The 24,962-nt window shown below is 36.1% G+C and overlaps 3 protein-coding genes across 8 annotated transcripts in view; 1 reads left to right on the top strand and 2 right to left on the bottom strand.

Annotated features, from left to right (window-relative positions):
- Positions 1–4,496, bottom strand: part of LOC114880776 (follistatin-related protein 5-like) — a 64,912-nt gene extending 60,416 nt beyond the window's left edge. The window contains exon 1 of the mRNA XM_046290199.1: positions 4,037–4,496. The gene's annotated coding sequence lies outside the window, so the exon portion shown is untranslated. The remainder of the gene's footprint in view (positions 1–4,036) is intronic.
- Positions 4,497–5,941: 1,445 nt separating this feature from the next.
- Positions 5,942–18,634, top strand: LOC114880392 (myosin heavy chain 95F). Of its 5 annotated transcripts, none has more exons than XM_029196351.2 (18): positions 5,942–6,022; positions 11,665–11,851; positions 11,941–12,014; positions 12,094–12,223; positions 12,292–12,456; positions 12,535–12,947; positions 13,312–13,571; positions 13,641–13,798; positions 13,869–14,033; positions 14,101–14,324; positions 14,408–14,599; positions 14,663–15,646; positions 15,727–15,866; positions 16,091–16,135; positions 16,516–16,636; positions 17,296–17,413; positions 17,485–17,700; positions 17,841–18,634. In XM_029196351.2, the coding sequence occupies exons 2-18, from the start codon at positions 11,671–11,673 to the stop codon at positions 17,990–17,992; spliced, it is 3,738 nt and encodes a 1,245-aa protein (XP_029052184.1). In that variant the 5' UTR covers positions 5,942–6,022; positions 11,665–11,670; the 3' UTR covers positions 17,993–18,634. The 5 variants fall into 5 exon arrangements, with proteins under 5 accessions (XP_029052184.1, XP_029052185.1, XP_029052182.1 ...); XM_029196352.2 differs by lacking the exon at positions 5,942–6,022 and adding an exon at positions 7,256–7,446; XM_029196349.2 differs by lacking the exon at positions 5,942–6,022 and adding an exon at positions 10,627–10,692 and having other exon boundaries at positions 15,733–15,866.
- On the bottom strand, positions 18,368–24,498 carry LOC114880394 (fatty-acid amide hydrolase 2-B-like). 2 transcript variants are annotated; one of them, XM_029196354.2, is made up of 11 exons: positions 24,292–24,498; positions 23,113–23,304; positions 21,617–21,795; positions 20,737–20,956; positions 20,391–20,608; positions 20,187–20,298; positions 19,813–20,111; positions 19,640–19,738; positions 19,395–19,562; positions 19,128–19,310; positions 18,368–18,928 (listed from the first exon to the last, which is right to left on the bottom strand). In XM_029196354.2, exons 3-11 carry the CDS (start codon positions 21,788–21,790, stop codon positions 18,839–18,841), a joined length of 1,563 nt encoding a protein of 520 aa, XP_029052187.1. In that variant the 5' UTR covers positions 21,791–21,795; positions 23,113–23,304; positions 24,292–24,498; the 3' UTR covers positions 18,368–18,838. The 2 variants fall into 2 exon arrangements, with proteins under 2 accessions (XP_029052187.1, XP_029052186.1); XM_029196353.2 differs by lacking the exon at positions 23,113–23,304.
- Positions 24,499–24,962: the final 464 nt, after the last annotated feature.

Here is a 24,962-nt window from a genome sequence, read left to right as displayed (position 1 = left end):
AAATCCTGGTAATCTATATACATATATCAATAAAGTTTACCCTCCACGCAGCTGCTTTTCATTATACTTGCTGATTTAACGTATCTACCGAGTTATATGCACAGTGCAGAGGAAAGTAGGCTTTTCTAAGAAAAATGGCAATATAGGGAGAGAAGAGTTGCAATATTACAAGAAAGATAATAATTCTGAGAATTTTAATTTTGAAGATAGAATCTTTTCCCGAAGAAGCTCGATACTGTATACCAGAACGTGGGATCATCTTCTTCTTCCTGTTCGTTTCGAAGAGGAAACGTTCGATAGACGAGAAAATTCGTCGCAGAGAAACACGATCGGGATTTCGAGGGAACGGTTCGACGTTTAATCTCGCGTGCGAGAGGTAAAAACGCGGGATCCACCGAAAGAGGATCAAAGGAAGCATTAGACGGCGTGCTAAAGCGCAACTCGAAGGGGAACCACAAACCGCGGTTGCGACATTTCCGGCTGCTCTCAGAGCCCGTGAAGAGAGAAGTAAAAGCGTAGGCGTTATACAGGGTGCGATGAAAAATTCGCTAATAATTGAATAATCCATGTCCACTAATTTTTCTATTTTTTTAGAAAAATTATTATCTTCAATTTATCCGTAAAAAATATATTTTTTCTAAGCTAATCGTTGAATCATCTTTTTCAGGAAAAAAAAATTTATCTCACGCTTTGGATTTATTTTCCCTCAAGAAATCACTCTACGCCCGTATCCCATCCCACCCTGCGAGAGATCGTTCTCTAAAGGCGAGTAAAAGGTTGATGATAATGGCTGGACCAGCTAAAAAGCGACTCAAAGACCGTGCTATAACCGGTGAGTAAAGAAAAAAAAAGAGGAAGAATAAAGTAGAAGCACCTAGTTACTTGTAACAAAACTGTCCTGACAGTGCATAACGTGGCATTGTTTGTAAAGCAGCTGATGGCCAAGAGGCTCTCGTTAAATCTCCAAGAACTTTGTTCGTTCGGTGACTGGCTCGGTCGAGATCAATACGACTGGTATAGTTGAGCTACATACCTACTGTATATTGCTACATGACAAAAGTTCGTTCTGAACTTTTGACCCGGCGACGGCCGATTGTACCCCGACACGCGTTCTCTTCCTGCATTCACCCTATTTCCTTCTATTTCGTGTGAGCATTTTATGCTGGTATAGGGCGCGGTTCAGGGGGGTGGCATTACCGTTTTCCATGCTCCCGGGTATATAATGCACGGCTGTTTTGAAAAGGTAATGCAATTCATAACAGAGCACAGCGATGCGTTCCGTTCCGTTCTTGTTCTCTTCTCGTTCCGAGCCGAGCCTCGTACGCCGAAATAATAACGCTCATGACCGTTAATAATCGTAAAAATGCTAATGTTAATGACGAGCGACGGGCACGACGGGCAATATTAATGAGATCTCTCGGCTCCGCGCTCTGGAAAACAATATCATAAGAATAATGCAAACTGTCGCGACGGCAATGAACACGATAATAGAAACGAAAATGGACTTGATTCCATCAAACGCGTTATTTTATCTGCTTCGTGATCTTTGTTCGGATTCATGCCAGATTTATAATTAAATTCTTTACTTAAATTTCATATTTTAGACACGTGGCTAAGCGAAGACTCGATTTTGGAAAAATTTTAAAGCTATGAAATGACACAATCGACCTAGTTTGCTTATGGAGGCTTCATCAAGGATCAAAAGACGCAGTGGTGTGCATAGTAGCCGTGTTCATGTTTCGGATCATCGATTACGTAACCGGTACTTAGGTAATTGATTAATTGAAAAATTAAAAAAAAAGAAAATATTGAAATATCATATAAATTATCCTAATATTTTAAAAAATTTATAAGATAATTTGCGATAATAAGATGTCCTATCTGGCAGGTTTTGTTTGAAAAATGAAAATTGAATGAGCTGTGCAAAAAAATTCCTAATAACACGATCTACCATGTGAAGGCTCATTAAAATCTGCGGAGAAGTTCTCCTTGTTAGAAGTAAAGGACTCGAGGAGTTCTCCTTGTTAGAAGTAAAGGACTTCGGGGTTCTTCGTATCAAGCGTAGTTGCTAGAATCTACTGTCTTGTTCCATCGAAGTATCTAACAATTGATTTGTTATATATATTTTTAAATTAAATTGAGAACAGACATTATCTAACAAGGGTACATTCCCAGAAATTGTATTAACCATCTTTTGAAATTATTTAACGAGATCAATCAGGGTTTACACGCGTCAAGTATGAAAAAGTGAAACGATTCCGATTTAACAACGCTTTTTTGCTGGAAATAAATTCGAATATTCGCGATGATCCTCGTAAATTTTCCAATGGATCCTCCTCTCTCTCGACACCCTTCCGCGTGCAATATCCCATTGCGTTTGATAAATAAAACCCTCAGCGATTTTGATTAAACAAAAGTCTACCTATGAATCGAACGAAACGAAATATCGAGGTATTTCGGTTTTATTTTATCTGAAATGAGATTTTCCATCGAGCAATCGACACGTTTGACAACTACCCTCGAAAGCAAACGCTCGTCGGCGAGAAAAAGCGAGGATTATTTTTCCTTTTTTTATTTTCTCCCGTATCGCGATCGCAGTTTCGAAAATCCTTTCTTTCGAGTATCGTCTCTTCGCAGCAGGGTTAAATCCGGTCCAGCAACGGAAGTGGACCGTTTCCGTGGTTGTCGTTTCGCTTTCTCGCCGTAGAATTGGCTGACTCCGGGGTGAAACGTATTTTTTCAGTATCTTCAATGAATTTCAAACAAAAGCGCTTTCTTCGCCGGCGAGTAGAAAGCTTTACCCCTCTATACGAATTGTCGGAAGGTAACACGGAAAGGAATACCTTCAAAGGGGTACAATTTCACGGTGTCTAGTGGATGAAATTCCCTTACGAGAAAGCTCGTAAAAGAAAAAGTAGTAATACGGGAGTCGAACTACGAAAGCGAGCTCCTTCAATGAGATACGTAATTTTATCGATCTTTTCGTCGTTGCTTACGTTCCTCCGGTACGAGTTAAACACCCTTTACGAATATCTCCACTTTGGTAATTCGAACTTTTTAAATTCTAACGCGAGAGAAAAACTCGTCGCTATTCTGTAACTTTGATACTTTTATCGATCTTCTCATTGTTGTTTACGTTTCTAATTCGAGCTAAAATACGCACAAGACCCATTCTGCTACTTTGAATATTAAAAAAAAAATTAGATAAGAACATGCATTTCTCGATGAAGAATAAAAAAAATAGTGATTTTATTGATCCGTGTAGTCAGATAGCGCTCTGTTGTACCGACGGATAAATCTAGTATTTAATCCGCTGTACATCAAAGTATCTACAGGTGGAGGCGCGTGCGCAATATTCGTTCGTTCGTAGATGTCACCTACACCTGGCTGACTACGGATATGCAGACGTCTCTATACGTATTCGTCCCACGCGTGCTGCATTTGCAGCCAGAGGGATTCTTTTATATCAATTCACCCCTCTGAATCATTACTCCCTCTTTTTTCTCTTCCATTTTTACTCGCTCCGACCCTCTCTTTTCATCGTTATCCTATCCTCGAACGTCCGCGCATTACACGCTCGTGGCCTCGTTTACGCATCTTTCGGTAGCGCGGTTTGTTAATGCAAAAACCACGTTATATACTTTGGTTAAATACGGTGATACGAGTTTATATGCAATCCCGTTCCGTGAAAACTTTTTCTTTCTTTCTTTCTTTCTTTCATTCGTGACTTCAAAGTTGTCGTCGAGTTAGCGTGATTGAAACTTAATTACCACGAGTTTCAGATCTTGATCGTAGTTTCACGTGCCGGGGCATGCACGATGCATGGTACGTGAACGTTCGGTTAAACGACATTAAAGCCGACGTATTGTATGGTTTCGACGAGATCTTACGGTAAATGTTTCGTAGGAATAAAATATGTTTTTGGAGGATCTTTTTCCTCTCTCCTAATTGCATTTACACCGGTGTAATATTCTTTCCACGGAAAAAATTTCGCTCGAACAAAGACAGCGTTAATTTAGTAAATTACTTCACTCACCCTATGTAACTAGATTCCACCGAGGCTGCTTCGTAGTAATAATCTTCACGACCACCACAACCACCGCTGCGACAACACTTTCAAAGTTTATTTAATGGTACCGAATTTCTCTGTCCATGTTTGTATCGGTGTACCGGCACGATTCTTCGATTTCTTTAAACACGATCGTTCACGAGAAATTACGATAATAGTTATCAAGAATTTCGTAAAAATTTCAATTGTTCAAAGTACGTTTTGTGAGGTGACTTTGGTGGCTTTTTACCGACTTATCGAACATCGATGTAATCGATCGAGCAAACAGATCATCGTATCGATAGGGTCAATCGTTAGTTAAACGGTGAAATACGAAAGAGAGAACGGTATAAACAAATACAAGGATGTGTGCGCGTGTGTGATATGTATACGCGTGCGTTTGTCGATGAAGGTAATATATGCGACAACTACCGACCGCAGTGATAGCTTGGGGTGCACTGAACATGAGCAGAGGGTTGGAAAACGATGTGGTATCTAATCTAACCTCACCTGCGTGGCGCAGCGTGCGCCCAATAGCGCGCATGCGTGGCCGCAGATTCCCTTAAACTTTTCCGGCAATTTAAGCAATTAGGAAGGAAAGCGGAAACAGGATTAACTAATGCGTTTGATTCCTATTGGATAGCTGTTACTTTCTTGCTAAAGCACACCAGCTGCCGAAGGAATCTTATGTGCTAAGTTTCTTATAGGATTTACCGTCCCCCATGAAATCAAACGGTCTACCACTAGCGGATCGAATCCTACTTGCTTTCAACCCTTCAACCGCGGACAACGTAGAAAGACAACATACCATTTATTTTCTATGATCGCTTTCACCACCTTCTGACCGCGTTGCATATTAATTTTTGGGGTATCCGACTGTGTTGGAAAATACAAAAAGAAATTGTTGTTAAAAATTTATATACAAACAGATTATCGCACATTTTTATCACATTACATATTCATTTTTAGTGTCCGAGCATTAAAATAGGCTATTTTTTCGTTGCGTCAGCTCTTTGTACTGTTGTTATTGAAATCTGAATTTCTTATATTTTTTAATTTCATAATACGCGCTTTAAATAATACTATCAGTGCCATCTAGCAACAAGCAGGAATCTTAGTAACCAAAATGGTGCTCAGTACATACAAATACCTCATAAGATTTTTTAATTTCAATTTCTACCACTAGAAGCGCTGTGATAAAATAGTAGTCGTAGTTGATATTGCAGGGTGTGACACAAAAATGGAATTCCTATCGGTACAATAGAACCTGATGTACAAATGGTGAAAGGACTTTACAACTTCCAGCATTATGTGGTACAAAAATGCATCGTGGATATTCTATGCTATATTTATTTGTTATTTGGGACTTTAAACAAATTAACTCAGGTGTCACTACGTTAGTGCATTGATGCATAACTTGCAGTGCAATAATTTTTTTCACAAATGCACGTTGTATTTTTTCCCGTTATAACACTTAACACGCAGGTTATATGAATAATTAATATTTCTGCGTTAGCATCGTTATCTTCATATCCTTGTGCCTAAAAATACATTTAAAATGTTTAATCAAAAGATCTAAGATTAAGCAAAATAGCAGTGCTATGTCAACGTGTAAAGATAATCATTTAAAAGGGTGTGTAAAGTGTAACGTGTGACTGTGAAGAGGTTGGACTTTTAGTAATTCAAAATCGTACAATTCTTTTACAAAGTGATTCAAATTTATATTAATGTTATAAGGTAAGCAAATTTATTGAAACATTTACAATAATTCTGTTCGAAATTTGTTACCACCTGTTGTTACGATAATAATCATGCTTCAATTTCTGCCGTGCGATTTGCCAGGTGATTGCCGTTTGCCGCGTGGCACGACCGAACACATACGAAAATAGCCGATTCGGTGGAACTGAAGCGTCGAAGCGTCAGTTGTACGTCAGACGTCATTCCGGTCGGACTGTTTCTGTGTTCTTCGATTCCGTAAGTAATTTTCTTACTTTACACGTTTATTCTTTTATTTCTTAGACTCTATTTATTTATTTCTTGATACAGAATATTTATAGAATTAAGAAATTTCAATATTAGTAATATTTTAATCACTCCTTATATCAATAACGTTACACTACTATTACAAGAATCAATACAAAGCGAGTATTTTGAAAACAGTCATAAATTTTTTATTTAAATCTCATTTCTGGTTAATAATAATCGATGATCAGTAGCATAGTGACACAATATTATTATGATTTCAACTTGATAGTTGTTCCCTTATGTGAATGATATTTGAATGTATACCGGTATTAAGTTATTATACAATTTGGAAAGATGATATTTCGTATCATTCAATAAGTGAACCAAGCAGTGATTGAATAACCGGTAGATCAACTTTTAGTCTTCGGTTTCGTCGATGCAGAAATTCATGTTAAACCTTAACCGTTTTTCTCGTCACTGTTCGTATCGATTTTGAAATCGTTGATCATCAAATGATATATCGTTCTTAGGATACTCACACGCACGAGTTTGTGATTACACGTAGTAACATGTGAATCAGGATTGAGGATCATTACGAAATAGCCACTCCAGTAACATATGTTTTACACATTAGTTCAATATTCTTGTTTTCATCCCTGTTATTATACTATACACATTAGTATACGCAGCTGCGGTTCACTCGATATGACCTACTAATGAACTTTATTCAATCATTTTTTACGTGGTAGCGTTACTTGTTGGAATTTATTAATTTTATTAAGGTATAAGAATTGTATTGTAATGACGATAAATTGCAAGATTTTGCTGTGAAAATAATGACGAGCAACGGTATTTTCAAATGTAATCTGCTGACGCAAGTGTGATGTATCGAGATCTCCTTAAACACATGTCCTTTGCAAATTTCTCACAATGAAATCACCATTCTACAACCGCTTACCCGTGATCAGAAATAACCGTTAATCTTGATATTACCACCAGTTTTCACATATTAATGTATGTTAATTACTTCCCATAGTAATTAGGTTAAGAGGACAGTGCCATAGAACTTTGTTTTTTCAACCGACTGAGGTACATATAAGCACGAATTAGCTATAGAACAACGATTTGCTAACTTGTTAAAAATACACAGGTATCACGAGCCATTGATTACGATATCGTGCTGATATCGTATATGACTAAATTCTTCCGACAACGGCTAATCAATTAACGCGACTTCCTTAGCTGATGCATAGTATACCCGCGCAACGCGCTTTACAAGTTACTATTACTGTCGAAGACCGGCGTTATTACGCGTCTAGAACCGTGATATAAAAACGTTCGATATTTTTCATCTAGTTACAAGAGGATCAGAATAGTGGAACGTTGGTTCGCGAAAGCAGACGCGAATTAGCGTGTGAATCGTGCGCAACTTCGTAAGTGTATCTGATAGTCACGGAAAAGAAGAAGAAAATTCCCGGTCTCCTCGTGCATGATGAAAGCTCGTTCGGGTTCGTTTACCGTCTCACAAGGATGCTTGTAACACTCGTTGAAAAACAATATATTACATTTAGCGTACAGCTGCTTACCTGATCGTGTCGTTTCAAGTGTTCAGAATCAATTCGATTGATTTATTACGATTATAATTTACATACAAAACCGTCCATCTGTTACTTGGAAAGTTCAAACATATAAACCGCCATTTTGTCCGAAGCCTACGCTTTGACGTTACGCATTTATCTCGACGATTGGGTTATTTAATTAAACGTAAAGAGGATTATATCGAATTGATATCCGATCGGATGGTTCATATCCGTGAAAAATGTTAATGAAGCCGGTTTCGGTCAGCTGATGAATTAATTACCGTGATAAACATTGGTGTGTCCTTAATCGTGACACGATTCACCGGGATCCTTGGTCGCGCGATCGCGTTCGCATGAGTCATTGGCGATTCGATTCTCGTCTCCCAATATCGACTATCGCGTATATGGAAACGATTCTTTTTCCGCGATTATGTAACCACGCTCGTCTCAGTTATCGTTGTAATTATCTCGACAATGCGAATAGCAAGGCGCTACAAGGACTTTACCATGCGAATTTTATCTGCGAAATTGTGTAGAAATGACCTGACAAAAAATTCTTCATTTTGTCGAAATAAACGATTGTGCTTTCCGTTGAGGTAGTCGAACGATAGACAGGAGAGATATTAAATAGCGCAGTATGTCACCGTACGCACGAAATCACATCCCACGATTCAATCTAAACGTTGAAAGCGGTTGATGACGATGATCGCACGAAGGTTGTTCCAATTAATATTAAACTGCGAAATAATGATACTACCGTACGTGAGCGCATTAACGAACAACTCGTGTGCACGTTATTTTGCTCCTCCATAATCTACGATGAGATAATGCGCTCAACTTACTGTTTATTAGATGCGCCTTATCGTTTCTTTCGTCCGTATAGATTGATATAAAGGAGAGCGATAAAGAAACGAATCGGAGAGTTATCGAGAAACATACGTTGAATAGGAAATGGTAAGAGGGTCGAATGTTTAGAAACGTCAGTGTATTTCAAGTATTCATGATTTTTCTTTCCTCCGATCCTGTCCTTTTGTTCAAGAGAGACGGGTCGTTGGCCGCACTTTATGGTCTGAGGTGCCAACGCTCCATTCTAATGTAATCTCCATTGTAAATCCGTTGTCGAGCCTCTTACCTCTGTATATTTTCATCTTGTTTCATTATTTTCTCGCTCGAACCTACACCTGATTACTTAGTACGTATAACCTAATGATAATAATTGCTGTAATAATTTCTTCGTGTCACGTGCATTCGCGTTACTCGTGTTCGATTCCAGTAGCGTACAACGATGTTCGTATAAAGATTATGGAATTGATCCGACAATAGACGTAACATCTAATTACACATTGGCTACATAACGCGTGAACGTAATGCGTAATGAGTATATTCGTCGAAGGTGAAGTAGCTGTCCCGAGTTCGTTGACCGTGACAACAGATAGGTGGCTCTTACTTTCTCGCAGTGACGAAATCGAACAAGCGCCACGGACTGTGTCTAGACTCGTAGCCACAGTTCAGGTCAGTCGATACGCGAGGAAAAACAATGATTCAGGTGCATTTACCTAGTCTCGTATTCTACCGTCACGTCCAACGAGTCGGGGAAAAAAATGTTCACGCCGCGAACTTTCTATCGTGGATTGTTCAGAGAACAGGTGTTGTTCAACTGCCCTTAAACAGAATCTTGTAACCGAATGTTTAAATTTTGTCGAAAAACACGTGCCCAGTGAAGCGCGTCTCCCTGTTCCTGACCGTCAGCTCCACCTGCTATTTCCTGCTTCCTTTCCCCTGATTCATTCGTTTCGTTCCATTGCAGCGCTACCTTTCGAACCAGATAAAACGACCACGTGATAATTTAGTATCGTTATTCTTCCGCGTGGAGTAGGATAAACGAATAGAGAAATTTTCAGGAATTATTTTGTGTATCTCTTTCGCGTTAACGGGATCCCACTCAAAGCTATGTAATATGCAATGAAGTACAGTATTGCTGTATTAATATAACAGCAATTTACTATCTCCATTCACCGGTAAATGATAATAAATTTACAGTATTTATCATCGGTAAGTTAATAAATGATTTTAAACGAGTAATACGTATAGGGATCTGTATATTAGCGTGATGCAGTCTTGGTTCACGTTTCAAGGATCGATGCAAGGATTCTACCGGTTGCTTTTACCGTTACGATACTTCTAACGGGATGCTGGGAATGCGACAGCCGAAACCATTCCTTTCTCGTGCTTTCTAGATCAGCAATGCGAAGGATAGAATAATGTTTGCTGGAAATTCTTATCTAGTCATTGACTCGAAGTCGTTTTTCCACCTTTCGTTCTACGCTCGTTGTTGTAAGTAATTCTATCTATGGAATTACATTTGCAGTGTGGCAACACACGCGTTCGTGTTACGCTTTTAATTTCTTTGAAAAGACGTCGTCGGTGATCGTTTCCCCATAATTTACCGAGGGCAACCGTGTCATCCTGGCGGCGGTGCAGCGTACCGCTTCAAAGCGCACCGCCATATTGGTTCGCAGTAGCGTTTTCAAAATTTTGTCACGGTCGCTAGCTGTTCGTGTAACAACGGTGCACCGGCACGTGACGACCTTTACACGTCCAATGACTGTCATATTTAACGATATGCAAAGCGACATGCTCGAGGACGTTACATTTTTTTTTAAACGATGAGCTCGATGTTTGTCAAAGTCCAATTTTTCTACTTACTATTTTACGTTTTAAACGAGTATCTCAAGTTGCAACGCAATCAAGTAGAAACGAATTCGTAGTATCTATAGTAGGGAGAACTTTCCCACGAGAATATGAAATTTTATTTCATTCAACAACAGCCGTCTGAAATGTACATTAATTATGCGAATCGTTTCGATGAATCATGATCCTCGGAGTTGTACGTATCGCTCTCTTATCTTGATCACGATATTGCCACACGGTAGACTGATAAAAATCCAGAAATTTCGATGCGTGTGACATGCCAAACACATTCGTCAGTGATCAAAGGTAACGACTAGTACAATTAAACTTAACTCGAATGTTCCGATTATTTGACATATGGTTGCGCAGGTTAGTTACCTTGTCACTCTCGAATATCGTGTACACTGTGTAAGTATATGGGTGTGTTTGTGTGTCATGTTATGAAACAGAATTCGTGACTCGAAACTTGTTATTTCATAGCGATACAAAGTTTTTGCATTAAGAATTGTAGAATTCCGCCTGGTTCTTGGTACGAGGCCTTCGTTCATTTCGCCGAGGGTCGTTTAAAATCCTCATCGAACGGCGACACTTTTGATGCTTCTTCCATCAATAACACGGGTGGAATCCGATTCCTTCGCCTAATCTTTTCTCAGACGGCAGCGACGGTGATTTAATTAACCATTTCTCACTCGCTTTTTTCCTTTTAATCGTTCGTTTCGTCAAAGATAAAATAATAAGATACTTTGTCTTTTCTTGAAAGTTAACGGCTCCCCTTGCGTTGGCGCACGCGTGTTAAAGAATTTCCTTCTGCATTTGTAATCCTTCAGTCGCGCCGGAAACGGGTAAAAACTGTTCCTTTCACCGGAAACGATCCTCTAGTTCAAGAGAAAGTGGCGAGAAATGAATTCGCTTGTAATAATTCGTTTGTCGAATTGTTCGGTTTAATGGAAACTTGTAATGTAGTACAGTGATACCTTTTCTCTGTGAATTTTCCGTTATTTTTAAATAATTATCTCAGAGGAAAAATTAAATTAATAATCAATTATATTCGGAGTTGATGTATTATTAATTAACCGATGAAACAGGAGGCAATAAAATTTATTCCATTTGGTTTGTTAATTTAGAATCTATCATTTGGTTACATTTATATTTTACAAATTAATTATGTTAAATAAACTAGTGAATATTTTTTATAAACTTCTAGGAAATCATGCTGTTCATAACATAAACAGTGTTTAAATTAATGTCTTTTTTTACATTACTTTATTTTAAGGTACCACTGTAATACATATTTAATTATAGTTCGGATATTTCAATGATAATTCATGAACGCGTGTCAGAATGAATTCCGAAGGTTCTTGTTTTCGTTTTAAACTGCAGGCCGGCATGGAGAACCAGCAGGTGTGGGTGCGAGACCCTCAAGAGGGTTTCATAATCGGCAAGTTCACGGACATGGTCGATGGGGATGCGTTGATCGTGCCACTGGATCCGAAATATCCACAGCGCACCTGTCCGTTGGAAGAAGTTTATCCTGCTGGAGAATACACTAAAGATGTCGAAGACAATTGTAAATTCAACTTCTTCAAATTCGCTGTTTCTTTTTCTCTTTTTTAAAAATCTACTTTCACCATTTTGCTCCGTTTTTCATCTTCTCAGGTGCTCTGATGTACCTGAACGAGGCCACGCTTTTGAATAACATACGGACTCGTTATTTCAAGGATAGAATATACGTGAGTAATTCTATTCGGATAGGGTTCAGGAGATTATTCAATCTTTGATAATATATTTCTGCAATTTCTGCTATTCCAGACTTACGTTGCGAATATTTTAATTGCTGTCAATCCCTACTGCGAAGTTAGAGATCTGTACTCGCCTCAAACCATCAAGGCTTATCAAGGAAAATCATTGGGAGAGACACCTCCGCATGTTTTCGCTATTGGTATATCCTTGTTTACGAAGGCTATGCTAGTTTGATATTGAAATAATTGCTTCATTGTTATTCCCCAGCCGACAAAGCATTCAGGGATATGAAAGTATTGAAACAATCGCAGAGCATCATCGTCTCCGGTGAATCTGGAGCAGGGAAAACTGAATCAACGAAGTATCTTCTTCGGTATCTTTGTGATTTATGGGGATCAACAGCTGGACCAATTGAACAAAAAATTTTAGATGGTACATTTTGATATTAGGAATATTTATTACGTCTTATTTTCTATGTACCTTTTAACATAATTAATCGATCCTGTTTAGCTAATCCAGTATTGGAAGCCTTTGGAAACGCGAAAACCAAACGGAACAATAATAGCTCACGGTTTGGTAAATTTATGGAGGTGCATTTCGACTCGAAATGCCAAGTAGTCGGCGGTTATATCTCTCATTATCTTTTGGAAAAATCAAGAGTATGCCTTCAAAGTCCTGACGAGAGAAACTATCATGTGTTTTACATGATGTGCGCCGGTGCGCCTCCAGAACTTCGCGCGAAACTTGGAATCACAAAGCCGGATGACTTTCATTACTTGAAGAACGGTTGCACACAGTACTTTTGCAACGAAGAGTCGGAGAAGAAGTTGAACGATGTTCAAAAGAGTCGCGATCAAGTTACGAAAGGCAGTTTACACGATCCTATTCTGGATGATGTTCAAGGATTCAGTGCCATTGATCAGGTCAATATTTTGAACATAAAACAACTATATTTGTTGTTTTTTAACTTGTATCGTTTTTGTTAAATGAAAAAAAAAAAAATGTTTTACGACGATTTTTCAATACTTATACTTATTTTACATTTTTCTCTTTTTTGGCTGATTGGATAATTTTTTCAACACAGGAAAAGGCAACGGTAATACCGATAGTTCCTTAACTATCATCAAACGCACGTTTCATTTTACTGCAAATGTTTTTTCAACTTAAATTTAATTTATTTCATCTCAGATATTTGTTTAGCTCTTTTTTCATCTCTTTTTGTACAAGAGTTATTTTTTATGCATGTGTGACCTATGTTTGGTGTTTTGTTTAAATATTTTTACAAAGGCCTTGACCCGACTCGGTTTGACCGAAGGAGAAAGAATGGAAATTTACACCATGGTGGCTGCGGTACTTCACCTTGGAAATATTATGTTCGAAGACAATCCCGAGGACACGAAGGGTGGTTCCAGGATATGTGCGGATTCAGAGAAGGCAGTGTTAATGTCGGCAAAGTTGTTGGCTGTAGATCCTGAGGAACTTAGACAAGCTTTAGTTTCGAAAGTGATGCAGACTAGTCGAGGTGGTATCAAAGGAACTGTTATTATGTAAGTATCTCTAAACGATTGTATAGAACAGAGAATAAATGGTAATTATTGATACGTTTCATTTCGAAGGGTACCATTGAAAGTTTATGAAGCTAATAATGCTAGAGATGCTCTGGCTAAAGCTATTTATAGTAAATTATTTGACCACATCGTAGCCCGTATCAACAAAAGTATACCTTTTAAGGCTTCTAGTTACTATATCGGTGTCTTAGATATCGCAGGATTTGGTGTGTAACAAATTATTCAAGTTCTCTAATTAATAGGCGTTTAACTGATACGATCGTTCCTATTTTATAGAGTATTTCAAGGTGAATAGCTTTGAACAATTTTGTATAAATTACTGCAATGAAAAATTGCAACAATTTTTCAATGAAAGAATCTTGAAGTACGAGCAAGACCTCTATGCCAGAGAATCCCTTAATGTACCGAAGATATCTTACGTTGACAATCAAGATTGCATCGGTAAGTATAATTTCGCTAATATACAAACATTTTTAAATAAAATTTAACATTCAATTTATGTTTCTAGACTTAATTGAGTCGAAAAACATGGGAATATTCAGCCTGTTAGACGAGGAATCGAAATTGCCAACTCATAGTTTTGCGCATTTCACTAGCGAGGTTCATCGTGTTTGGAACGGTCATTTCAGAATAACTTTACCGCGAACTTCTCGTTTGAAAGCTCACAGAGAATTGCGCGATGACGAAGGATTTGTAATTCGTCACTATGCCGGTGGTGTTTGTTATCAAACAGTATGTTATCGTAGATTAAACGTTTTCTATACTTGGGATGTTTTCTTACGAGCATTTGAAAAACTCTCTCGAATAATTTTCAGAATCAATTTATCGAGAAAAATAACGATGCGTTGCACGCGTCTCTAGAAGCATTAATTCAAGAAAGTAATAACCAGTTCCTTAGAACGCAGTTTGCCAATAATTCTTGCCAGAAAGGGAAACTAACTTTCATCAGTGTCGGCAGCAAATTTAAAACGCAGCTTGGAGAATTGATGAATAAATTAAAAAGCAATGTAAGTAATTCTTTTCTTCAAATTTTCTTTTCTACAATTTTTTTTTTTTTTTTTTTTTCACAGGGAACGAATTTCATTCGTTGTATTAAACCAAACAACGACATGGTGGATCATCAGTTCGACGGAAACAGTATTTTGGGACAGCTTCGCTGTTCCGGTATGACCTCTGTTTTGGAACTCATGGAACACGGTTATCCGAGCAGAGTTCCGTTCCAGGAATTATACAACATGTATAAATCGTATCTTCCTCCGGAACTGGCGAAATTGGAGCCCAGGTTTTTCTGTGAAGCGTTACTTCACAGTTTGAAACTAAATAAAAAGGATTTCAAATTCGGTATCACTCGAGTCTTCTTCAAACCAGGGAAGTTCGCTGAATTCGACAAGATCATGAAGTCTGATCCTGAGAACTTGAAGAAATTGGTAGCCAACGTGAAGAAATGGCTTCTTAGATCACGATGGAACAAGATGCAGTTCTGCGCGTTGTCCGTGATTAAACTGAAGAACAAGATCATTTATAGAAGGCAACATTTGATCATCTTACAGAAGACAGCGAGAATGTATATAGCCAAGAAACAGCATCGGCCACGTATAAAGGGGATCATGGAGATTAAGAATCTGAAGACGCAACTGGTTGGAATGGAAGAAACGTCGAAACAATTGAAGAATCGTGAAAAACATATGAGCGACATCAAGAAATTGCAAAATAATTTGGATGCATCGATTGACAAGATCAAGAACAATATGAAAATAAAAGAGACGGAAATCGATAATCTTTATACGAATTTGGTTAATCAAGTGAATAAAGAAATGGCGTCGCTTCAAGATATGGTCAGGCAACAGAAGATTGCCGAAGAGCAGGCAAAATTAAGAAAGATTCAACAAGAATTGGAACTTGAGAAACAAAGAAAAGATGAAGAAGAACGACAGAAGAGGGAAGAGGAAGAGAACAGGAAAAAGAAACACGAAATTGAGACGAGAAGAAAAGCAGAAGAAGAACAAAAGAGAAGACAGGAAGAGGAAGATAAAAAAACCGCTGCAGCTTTGCAAGTGTGTATTCGATTTTTACATAAAAAGTGTTCCCCAAATAATTCAGAATAATTCATTTTAATCTCTGATCTGTTTCCAAGGCACAGTTAGAGAGAGAGGCGATGGAGGAAAATAGATATCGTGAATTATTGGAGCAGGAGAGAAGAGATCATGAATTGGCAGTCAGATTAGCTCAAGAATCAAACGGACAAGTCGAAGATTCACCGCTTCCTGTACGAAGGTATCGTATCGTGCTTCCATTTCATAGAAAGTTAAATAGTTGGAGTTTCATATATTATTATTATACTAATTGGAGGAAAGTAGAACAAGCTACGCTAGATAATAAAGCAGTTTTCTTTCTCGAACAAAAAAGCAACAGCAAAAATTTAACGAAATTAATCTTGCCAATCGAAGAAATTTACGAGCATTCAATAAGATATTATTTTCTTGAAATTGTACATATAGCGGTTCCGATGTACGAGTACCATCGAACAACAACAGGCTAGCAAGGTATTGTGAAATTTGTTGAGGTTTACTGTATCTATGACTAACAATACCGTAACACGGTTGATTTTTGTGATTAACTCGTTAACATATTTTACTTTTAACATTAAAAATCTTTGGTCTTTACTGTATAGGTGTTGGTGTTATCTTAAAAGTATCATTGCATGGCACCGTATTATGCATGGTTTGATTAGGAGAGAAATGCATATATCAATATTTATCAAATATTTTATATGTTTACAAGCTTAGAAAACAGTATGCTTCACTAAAAAAACCATTTAAATTTTCCTTTTATGTCAGACATGTTATAAATAATTATCTCAAGTGTGCAGTACTTTACAATGTTCATTTAAAGTAATCTTTGTTTTTTTTTTTTTAAACAATAGATCGGAGCAGGTGCGGAACAATCAAGCAGCTATGTCTAATAAAAAATATGACTTATCCAAGTGGAAATATTCGGAATTGCGAGATGCTATAAATACATCTTGTGATATTGAATTATTAGAGGTAAGTTAATTTCTTTTATTTAGCTATTCTAATTAGAGGTATTTCTTCCAAGTGAGAGTAAAGACTGAAAGCAAGGAAAAATTGAAGTTTCAATATTTTATACAGTTCTATTGAGGTCATTATTTAAAAGCTCCCCTTCCCCGGCACTTGGGCGCCACTCTCGCTTGGGAAAGTAAACTTTCATATACAGATCCAACAAGATTGCAACAGTCCAGTGCACGTTGACGGTAAAAGCAGGTTGGCTCGATATCAACGACTATACGACTACGATTTCTCATTTAGCAACAACATTGCGATTCCGCAAGTCGCGATTTCTCGATTAACAACATACGTATACATTAAATTTATAACCAGTCTTTTACTGCTTTTGATTAATTTCTTAAAAAAAAAAAAATTTAGAATCAAAAGGAGTCAAAATTGTGTTTTTCTAAACGTCAGTGCGAGGTGTGGTAAAACAGGCAGGATTATCATACCGACTGTGCTCTATACACGCAGATCTAACCTCATCTGGGGTTATCTAGAACCCCTTAAATAACCCCTCGAGAATAAGGCATGTTCAGTCTCTTTGTATCTGTAATCACTGCGTTAACTTTGTCCTGTGTTTGTAAACAATAAGCAAAGTGACAGATATAAACAGTTGTGTATAATATTTTCGATAGGCTTGCCGTCATGAGTTCCATCGAAGATTAAAAGTATATCACGCGTGGAAAGCACGAAACCGCAGACGAATAACCATGGACGAGAATGAAAGAGCTCCAAAATCTATCATGGAAGCTGGTAAGGTTAGATGCACAAATTACGAATGAAACATTTCTTTTATATTAATATACACACGATCTTCTGTTCAGCTGCTAAAACACCAAGATCTCAAATGAAACAAACGATAAATGAGTCTTCTCAACGATATTTTCGAATTCCATTTGTGCGGCCACCTGCACCCGGCCAGTATGAAAATTCGCACATAACTGCTAAACGAGGATGGTGGTATGCTCATTTTGATGGTCAGTATGTTGCTAGACAAATGGAACTTCATCCTGATAAGGCACCAATTCTGTTAGTAGCAGGTAAATATTTTTAATTTTAAAGAATAATTCTTGCTGCAGTGTAACAAACTGCGAATGTATGAATCTGTGCGCATGCGTATGCGCGTGTGCGTGCGCGGATAAGATCAGAATTATGAAAGATGCATTAATTTTTTTGAAAGGAATCGACGATATGCAAATGTGCGAATTGAGCTTAGACGAGACGGGTTTAACCAGGAAACGCGGAGCTGAGATTTTGGAGCACGAATTCAATCGTGAATGGGAAAAACACGGTGGTAAACCATATATTCCTTCGTGCGATCGTAAGAAATGAGATGCCCCTTTCAAAATCCGTCGAACGTACGAGAATAATTCTAATGTAAACATCATGAATTTTTATATGGATGCATATTGAATGTAAATCAACAACAGAGTGCCTTATAATTTGTTAAAAAGGCAGATCGCAAAACGGAACAAGAATGGATTCGTCAATCTACGAACGAAATGGTGTGTACTGTACATCAGTATAGACACGTATATTTTTACGAGATACTGTTTGATTTCGATGCACGTGGCAGCGATTTTTAATGATAAATATACATATATTCAGTATTGAAGACTAGTAGAAAATCACATAGAAGATTTTTTAACTGAAAACGTGATAAGAAACGTGATGCATGGAGTAAGAAATGAATATTCGTGAAAGAGATCTCATTAAAATTTGATTTATTTTGTCTCCTTGTTATTAATTCACCTTGCGGTACATATAAATCTTCTTTATGTCTTACAATGAAAAAAGCATCATGGTTCCTTTAACTATGAAACATTACTTGAAAATCTATCTTCTGTTGTATACAGTAAAGATAATTTTTACTATTTATAAGTTATGTTATTGCACATTTAACATGAATCATAGGTATGCCTTATGTGGATATAAAAACAGAAACCTCAATGAATAAATAACGTGTACCATTCATATGTTCTCTGCCCACTTTTCTTAAACACTACTTTGCAAGTTCTTCTAAGAAGACTTGCTTCGTAACAAAGTACATTCATAATATTATCAAAATCAAATTTTTGTGTAAGGTATAACAGAATGTAACTGTTTCTTTTTTAAAAAAAAAAAAAAAAAAAAAAAAAGAAAAAAAAAACAATAAATCAGTATTGATGAAGTAATGTTCTAGCTAGGAGGTATCCAGCCACCGAAGGCTTTCTCTAACTCTTTAGCAACTCCTATACTAAGATGATCTTGATACGATGCGGCTGTCACCTAGAACACAATTAATCAGGAATGAATCACACAAATAAAAAAATTGTATCGTATAAGTATAAGAGACATGGTAAATATGTTATTATTTGAACATCCATTTTATAATTGAATAGATGAGAACCTATAATCTGTTTAATCAACATATTTTAACATATCAATGTAGAGAAATGAAAATGTAATTAAACTATGTAATAATTACCTGAAATCCAATTGGCAATCCGTCGTTATTCAAACCCATTGGTATGTGTGTTGATGGTAAATGCAGTAGATTTGCAAGTGAACTGTAAACACTACAATCGAAGTTGAAGAATACTAGTTCTGGATAAGTTGCAGCGAATGGAAAGGTGGGATATATGAACACAGCATCGTCTTTGAGCATATTCTGTAAGGAATATTACTACATTATAGGAGTTCTATTAAAAGATGAATAAAAAGAGGTATTTGTTAGGTGAATTATGCAGCATACATTAACTTTATGACGAAGTTCAGTTCTTATATTTTTATAGCTTTCTATCCCAGAACGTGTAATGCCTCCATGAAGTTTAATGATTATTCGTACAAAAGCGAGCGTTGAGGTGTAATCTGACAAATGAACTAGGGATTTTGCAAATTCAAGGAATGGTCTCCTTTTTCCCTGCGAAGAAAATTATACATTAGATAAAAATTATTGTAAAGGACGTTTAAATTAACAATGTAGAGAGTAAATACTACCTCTGGATTTTTAGGATCTACAAGCAGTTCAGGTATATCTAGTTCACCGAATACAGATAGTTGCATGTAGAGTGTATCGGCTATCCATTCTTGCGATAACTGAAATACAGTTGGTTTTCAATGAAATTAAAACGAATTCGAATGTAAATAATTAATTCTGTTAAAATTATTACGTGTTCCACGTAGGCTCCATTTTTAGCGAAAAAACTTAGAGCTTTATGGATAGTTTCTTTGATATCTGACGTAGCTGATCTCATATTACAGAAGCTGTCGAAATTGTCGACGTAAAAAATTCGAAGATTTTTCAGATCGAGTGGTTTATCAAAGCATAAAGGTTTCTCGAGTCTGGACGTGAAAACCTTCATAACCAATTGGAGATCCTCCGCGTATCTTGCTAGCGGTCCAAGTACTAAGAAATTGTTGAAATTCTCATCGTCCATTATGGGATAGTGTCCTTTAATAGGGATAATGCCTGGAAAGAAACAAAATTTTCAATTTCACTATTTGATTGAATTAAATTGTACAAATTTAGGAGTGTTTCCAGTACCTGGAGTAGGTTTATGACCAAAGATACCATTGCAGAGAGCTGGTATTCTTATGGAACCAACTATATCTGAGCCGAAACCAAGAACAGATGCTCCCGAGGCAATCAGTGCACCCTAAAAATGTATTTTTTATAACACTTGATGTTTTTTTATTCAGAAGTTTCATTGTAAATAATTTTCAGATTACGATAACTTGGGTTTGTTACCTCACCACCCGATGACCCTCCCGAAGTCCTCGTCCTATTATATGGATTTTTCGTTTGTCCGAAAAGATGGTTGTAGCTGTTGACTGCTGTACATAATTCCGAAGTGTTACTAACCACCAACACAATAGCTCCAGCGTTCTTTATCAATTTCACTGCATCTCCATCTTCTTCAGCTTTAAAGCCTTTTCTTTTTACACAACCACCGGTAATGCTCATTCCTGATACAGGAAAATATTTTTAAATATTACAAAATTAATTATTATAGCTTACACTAGAAATAGGTCACCGAAATTCTTGGTAGAAAATGACTGGAATAACTAGTATACCTTCGCTGAATGTTTGTTACCTTTAACGGACATAGATTCTTTCATCGTAACTGGAACTCCGTAAAGCGGTTTCTCCTTTTCCAGATCCAAGGCGATTACTTCTTCATTCTTCAACTTTTCATCGCACGTTTTCGCCTCGTTTAGAGCCGCTTCGAATCGCTCCTCTATTACTGCATTTATGAAAGGATCCACTTCCTTAATACGCTCGATATATGCTTCCACTACTGCCTGGCTAGAAAGCTTTTCCCAATTTTGGGGAGTTACGAATTACGAATTGTTTTAAATTTGGATTCGAGCGGGAGAAAGATTTGATGGAAAACAGACGATCAAAGGAGAAAAAAGGTTTACGAACAATATAATAAAATAATGAATTCATTATTCTAGATTAGCGTTTATTCTTGACTCTTTTGCGTTTAATTCGTGCCCGGTTCAAATTACAAGTTACGAAATAATATTACTAATGCATAATATATTAGTATCAAAGGTGAAGTTATTATTCTACTGTTTATTACTAATGCATGACTTACTCTACACAGATTAGCATCAACATTTTTCTTTGATTGTTTAACATAGTAGAATTACAATTTGTTGTATACATATTTAAGAAACTTTTTTAGATTTTAGATCACAGTAGAGATATTAGACATTTATGTAGAAATTTTCTTTCTAAAGAAATATTTTTATTATTCGAAGTTAATTGATGTCATTTTACAGCAACAATATTGGTGGACGAAACGCAACTTTCACGAGAAAATCGTGGAATATTTCGAATATCGGGAGAGAGAGTGCAGAGCCTGGTTGGCGGAATGTTGGCAGAGAATTCAATATTGTTACTTAACGTTAGCCGGATAAAAAGTGCACGTCTTATGCGTGGGGTACTGACGGAAAATGAAAACTTACCTCACGGTTTCTGATCTTCCTGGCTAACACGGTTGCGCTCAATTTTAGCAGAGGATTCTTAATTGAAGGTATGTCTCGTGGTTTGTTGCGGTAAATAAGAACGTAGAACGGACGAATAATGAAATGCATCAAATGAAAATTCATGATACAAAATTTCGCCACAAATTCATTCATTTTTCCTATTTAAAAAGAAATTTGGAGATTAAACAAAATATAGATAATAATGGTTCGGTAATCTTAAACGAACCAATGAATACTTTTTATTTGAAGTTGAAATGAAACTATAGAATTTATTTAATTCATTTCTTGATCTATCGTTTTGAAAATTATCTACTTATAGCTTATTCAATTTTTAATATTTTAACGCTCATTGACTTCGTTCAAGAATATTTATTAGAAACATTTATAGCTGTAACTTCGCGGTTTACAAATACCCATGCAATTGATATCATGGTAAAGGTAAACAGGTGTAAGTGATCCATGAATACTCGTTTGTTAAGAAAGCGTAACAACGCAGCAAACGTAACGTTAACAATTTTATGTTTCGTGCGCGCAAATGTTGCTGTTAGATCTTCGTGATTATTAGTTATTAACCCACTTCCAGTTATTAACCTTTAGATTGCCGGGATTTTAAGAGCTTTATTCCACTTATTAGTAAGTTTTAAAATTTTGTGTCTGTATCTTATATAACACATGTGAAGTTCGGATCACAGGTAGAGATTATATTTAGACTTTCCGGCATCTAACGGGTAGGAAAAATGAAAAATTCTCTATTTTGCCTAAAAATCTGTTTATATAGGGTTTTGGGGTTGCGGAAAACGATGGTGAATGATGAATATGACTCTCCTTCAGCATTACCCAGCCCCAACGGCGGGCATGTTGAGAGACGATGTGGCTCAATTTTTTTTATTTTTTTTATTTCTTTTGTTCTATGAATGTTTATGAATATTCGAATGGGCTGCTTCAGAACGTTTGTATTTAGATTTCCCGGCAGTCTAAAGGTTAAAAAACTTGCGCGTTTCTAGTTCGATCGTGCCTTGAAATACAGTAGATTCTTTATACATGGTACTACATCGAATCGTGTTTTATCGTGTTAAATAAATCCAAAATTTCAACAAATTCATGGTGCCAATTACTAGAGGTCACCGAGGAAGTTAATATGTTCATTAAACTTCCTATCACGATTCGTGAAATCGGTATGTAATGTCGTTATTCGGCATCGTTGGAGGTCTATTGCTGGTACGTGCATCGAAGATATTTTAAAAATGTAGGTTCACATTTCATTTCTCAAATGATCAAATCTAAAATCTTCAATTACTGATAACTTTTCCTGGCTATATTATTACAGTAATAAGAGGGTATTAATGGTGGTTTGAATTTTAATTACTATCTCATTGTGGTACTAATTTCAATTCCATTACAAGTTCTAATTTAATTCAGAACAAACAATACAATTATAATTACTTTAAAAAAAAATGTATAATTTATTTTCTCACGTGTATGCTGTTTGGCGTTTTAACATAATTAATTCAGGATCGATATATTCAAGGCCAGCTTACATAATATATAGTGATATGCATCTTTCATTATTGTATCCATATATTTTATATCTTTGAAACTGTTTGTGCAGTCCGTATACTTGAAATTATAGATAGCTTCTCTCATCAATATGTGTCGTTTTTTAATGACTAAATTGCAATAGAAATCAATTAAGGATATGGAATACTAGCCATTCGTTTTAATGGAATGAAATTTAATTCCATTCGAAATTTAATGGAATAAAGTTAGGGAAAGTGTAAGAAATACTACTCGGTTAATGAACGTCAGTATAATCAGTTGAAATAAATGATCCACGCTTGTTGGTTTACGAAAGTAAATCGTTATATTAAGCAGAAAAAAGGGAAAGCGTATGAGCGACAATAGCATTTTCTGTTTCCGTAAACACATTGATACCAAAAATTTTAAAATTCAATTTACCATTGTTTATTATACATTTTATATAAAATCTCAATTTTATCCATCACCCGTAATTTTGGAAAAATTCATTTAGGAAAATTTACAAACTTCTTATATGAATAAAAATGAAATATTAATATGAAATAAAGATTTAAATTTTTCCAAAACCGAGGGATGATGATGCCTGGATATTCTATAGAAAAAATGTGTAACAAACAAAGTTAATATTTGATGAATCTAATTTGATTTATTTAAGCTTCATAACGGAAATGTACGATTTTATATTAACATAAAGTTATATTAACAGGAAAGTCATAGCGATGACGTATGATGGTTAACATATTTCAAACCTAATGGAAAATCTTGAACAATTCTGAAAAATGAAGAATACTTCTTCGAGCAATTAACACTTAAATAAACCTAATTAAACTTTTAACACTGGTCACATTCATCGAGATGAAAACATCCGCTCAAATAATTTATGAAATCAATAACTAATATTGATTGTTATTATGGTTATTGATTGATTCACCGTTTGGTTAATTGCATAATTAAATTTGGTACCAAAACATTCATTTAGTGCACTTATACTTTAATTTTAAAAAAGAACAAAAATGTTAGAGACTCGGTTTAATTAATTTAATAAAAGTAAAGATGTTTAATTAGAAAAAATTTCGATGAAAAATAGGTATCATTTTGACAAATTTGGTTCCTCTTACCTGATTAATTATTTCCTTTCTTCAATATTCGCTGACAAAGCTTCAGGAATGAAATTGTTGATCAGAGTTGAATTTTAAAAGAATTTCAGTTTAAAAGTCACACTTGATATCTGATCGATAGATACTATTAGTTGGTTATTTGCCGAGTTTCATCGTCTTCGGACTCTCGGACGTTACTGATTGTGAGATCTCGTAGCAATCCACGGTTACCCCGACTGTAATCGCGGAGGAGCTGTTGAACGTACTCTCGTGGGTACTCTTGATTGTCGTTGGGAGAGAAATCGAAAGTAAATTCTCTTGGATAAATTGAATGAATCGATCAGGAAACCATTACGGTTGTATAAATGAAAAAAAGGATGTCAAATAATTTTTTTTTTTGTAGTTGGAACGTGTACTTGTAACTTCAATTCTTGATTCATTATAAAATTGAAGGATGATTATATAGGGTGTAAATTTTTCAAGATTTTTTATTGAAGTACTTACTAAATTTTGCAAGTATTATTATAGTAGTGGACAAAGAATGTACATTTCTTTTATTTCATTTTTTATAATTTAGTAATTGAAGTAGTAATCAGGATTGGACTAGAAAATCAATTAAATAAATTAAAATTGTTTTACGTAGCCAGATTTTAATAATTCATGCAAACGCGTTGACGGTACCAGCGACAACA

The sequence above is a fragment of the Osmia bicornis genome, chromosome 2 (genome assembly GCF_907164935.1).
Source record: "Osmia bicornis bicornis chromosome 2, iOsmBic2.1, whole genome shotgun sequence".
In the NCBI taxonomy this organism is placed as follows: domain Eukaryota; kingdom Metazoa; phylum Arthropoda; class Insecta; order Hymenoptera; family Megachilidae; genus Osmia; species Osmia bicornis.
Note: the sequence above shows the minus strand (reverse complement) of the source record. Positions and strands in the feature narration are given on the sequence as shown.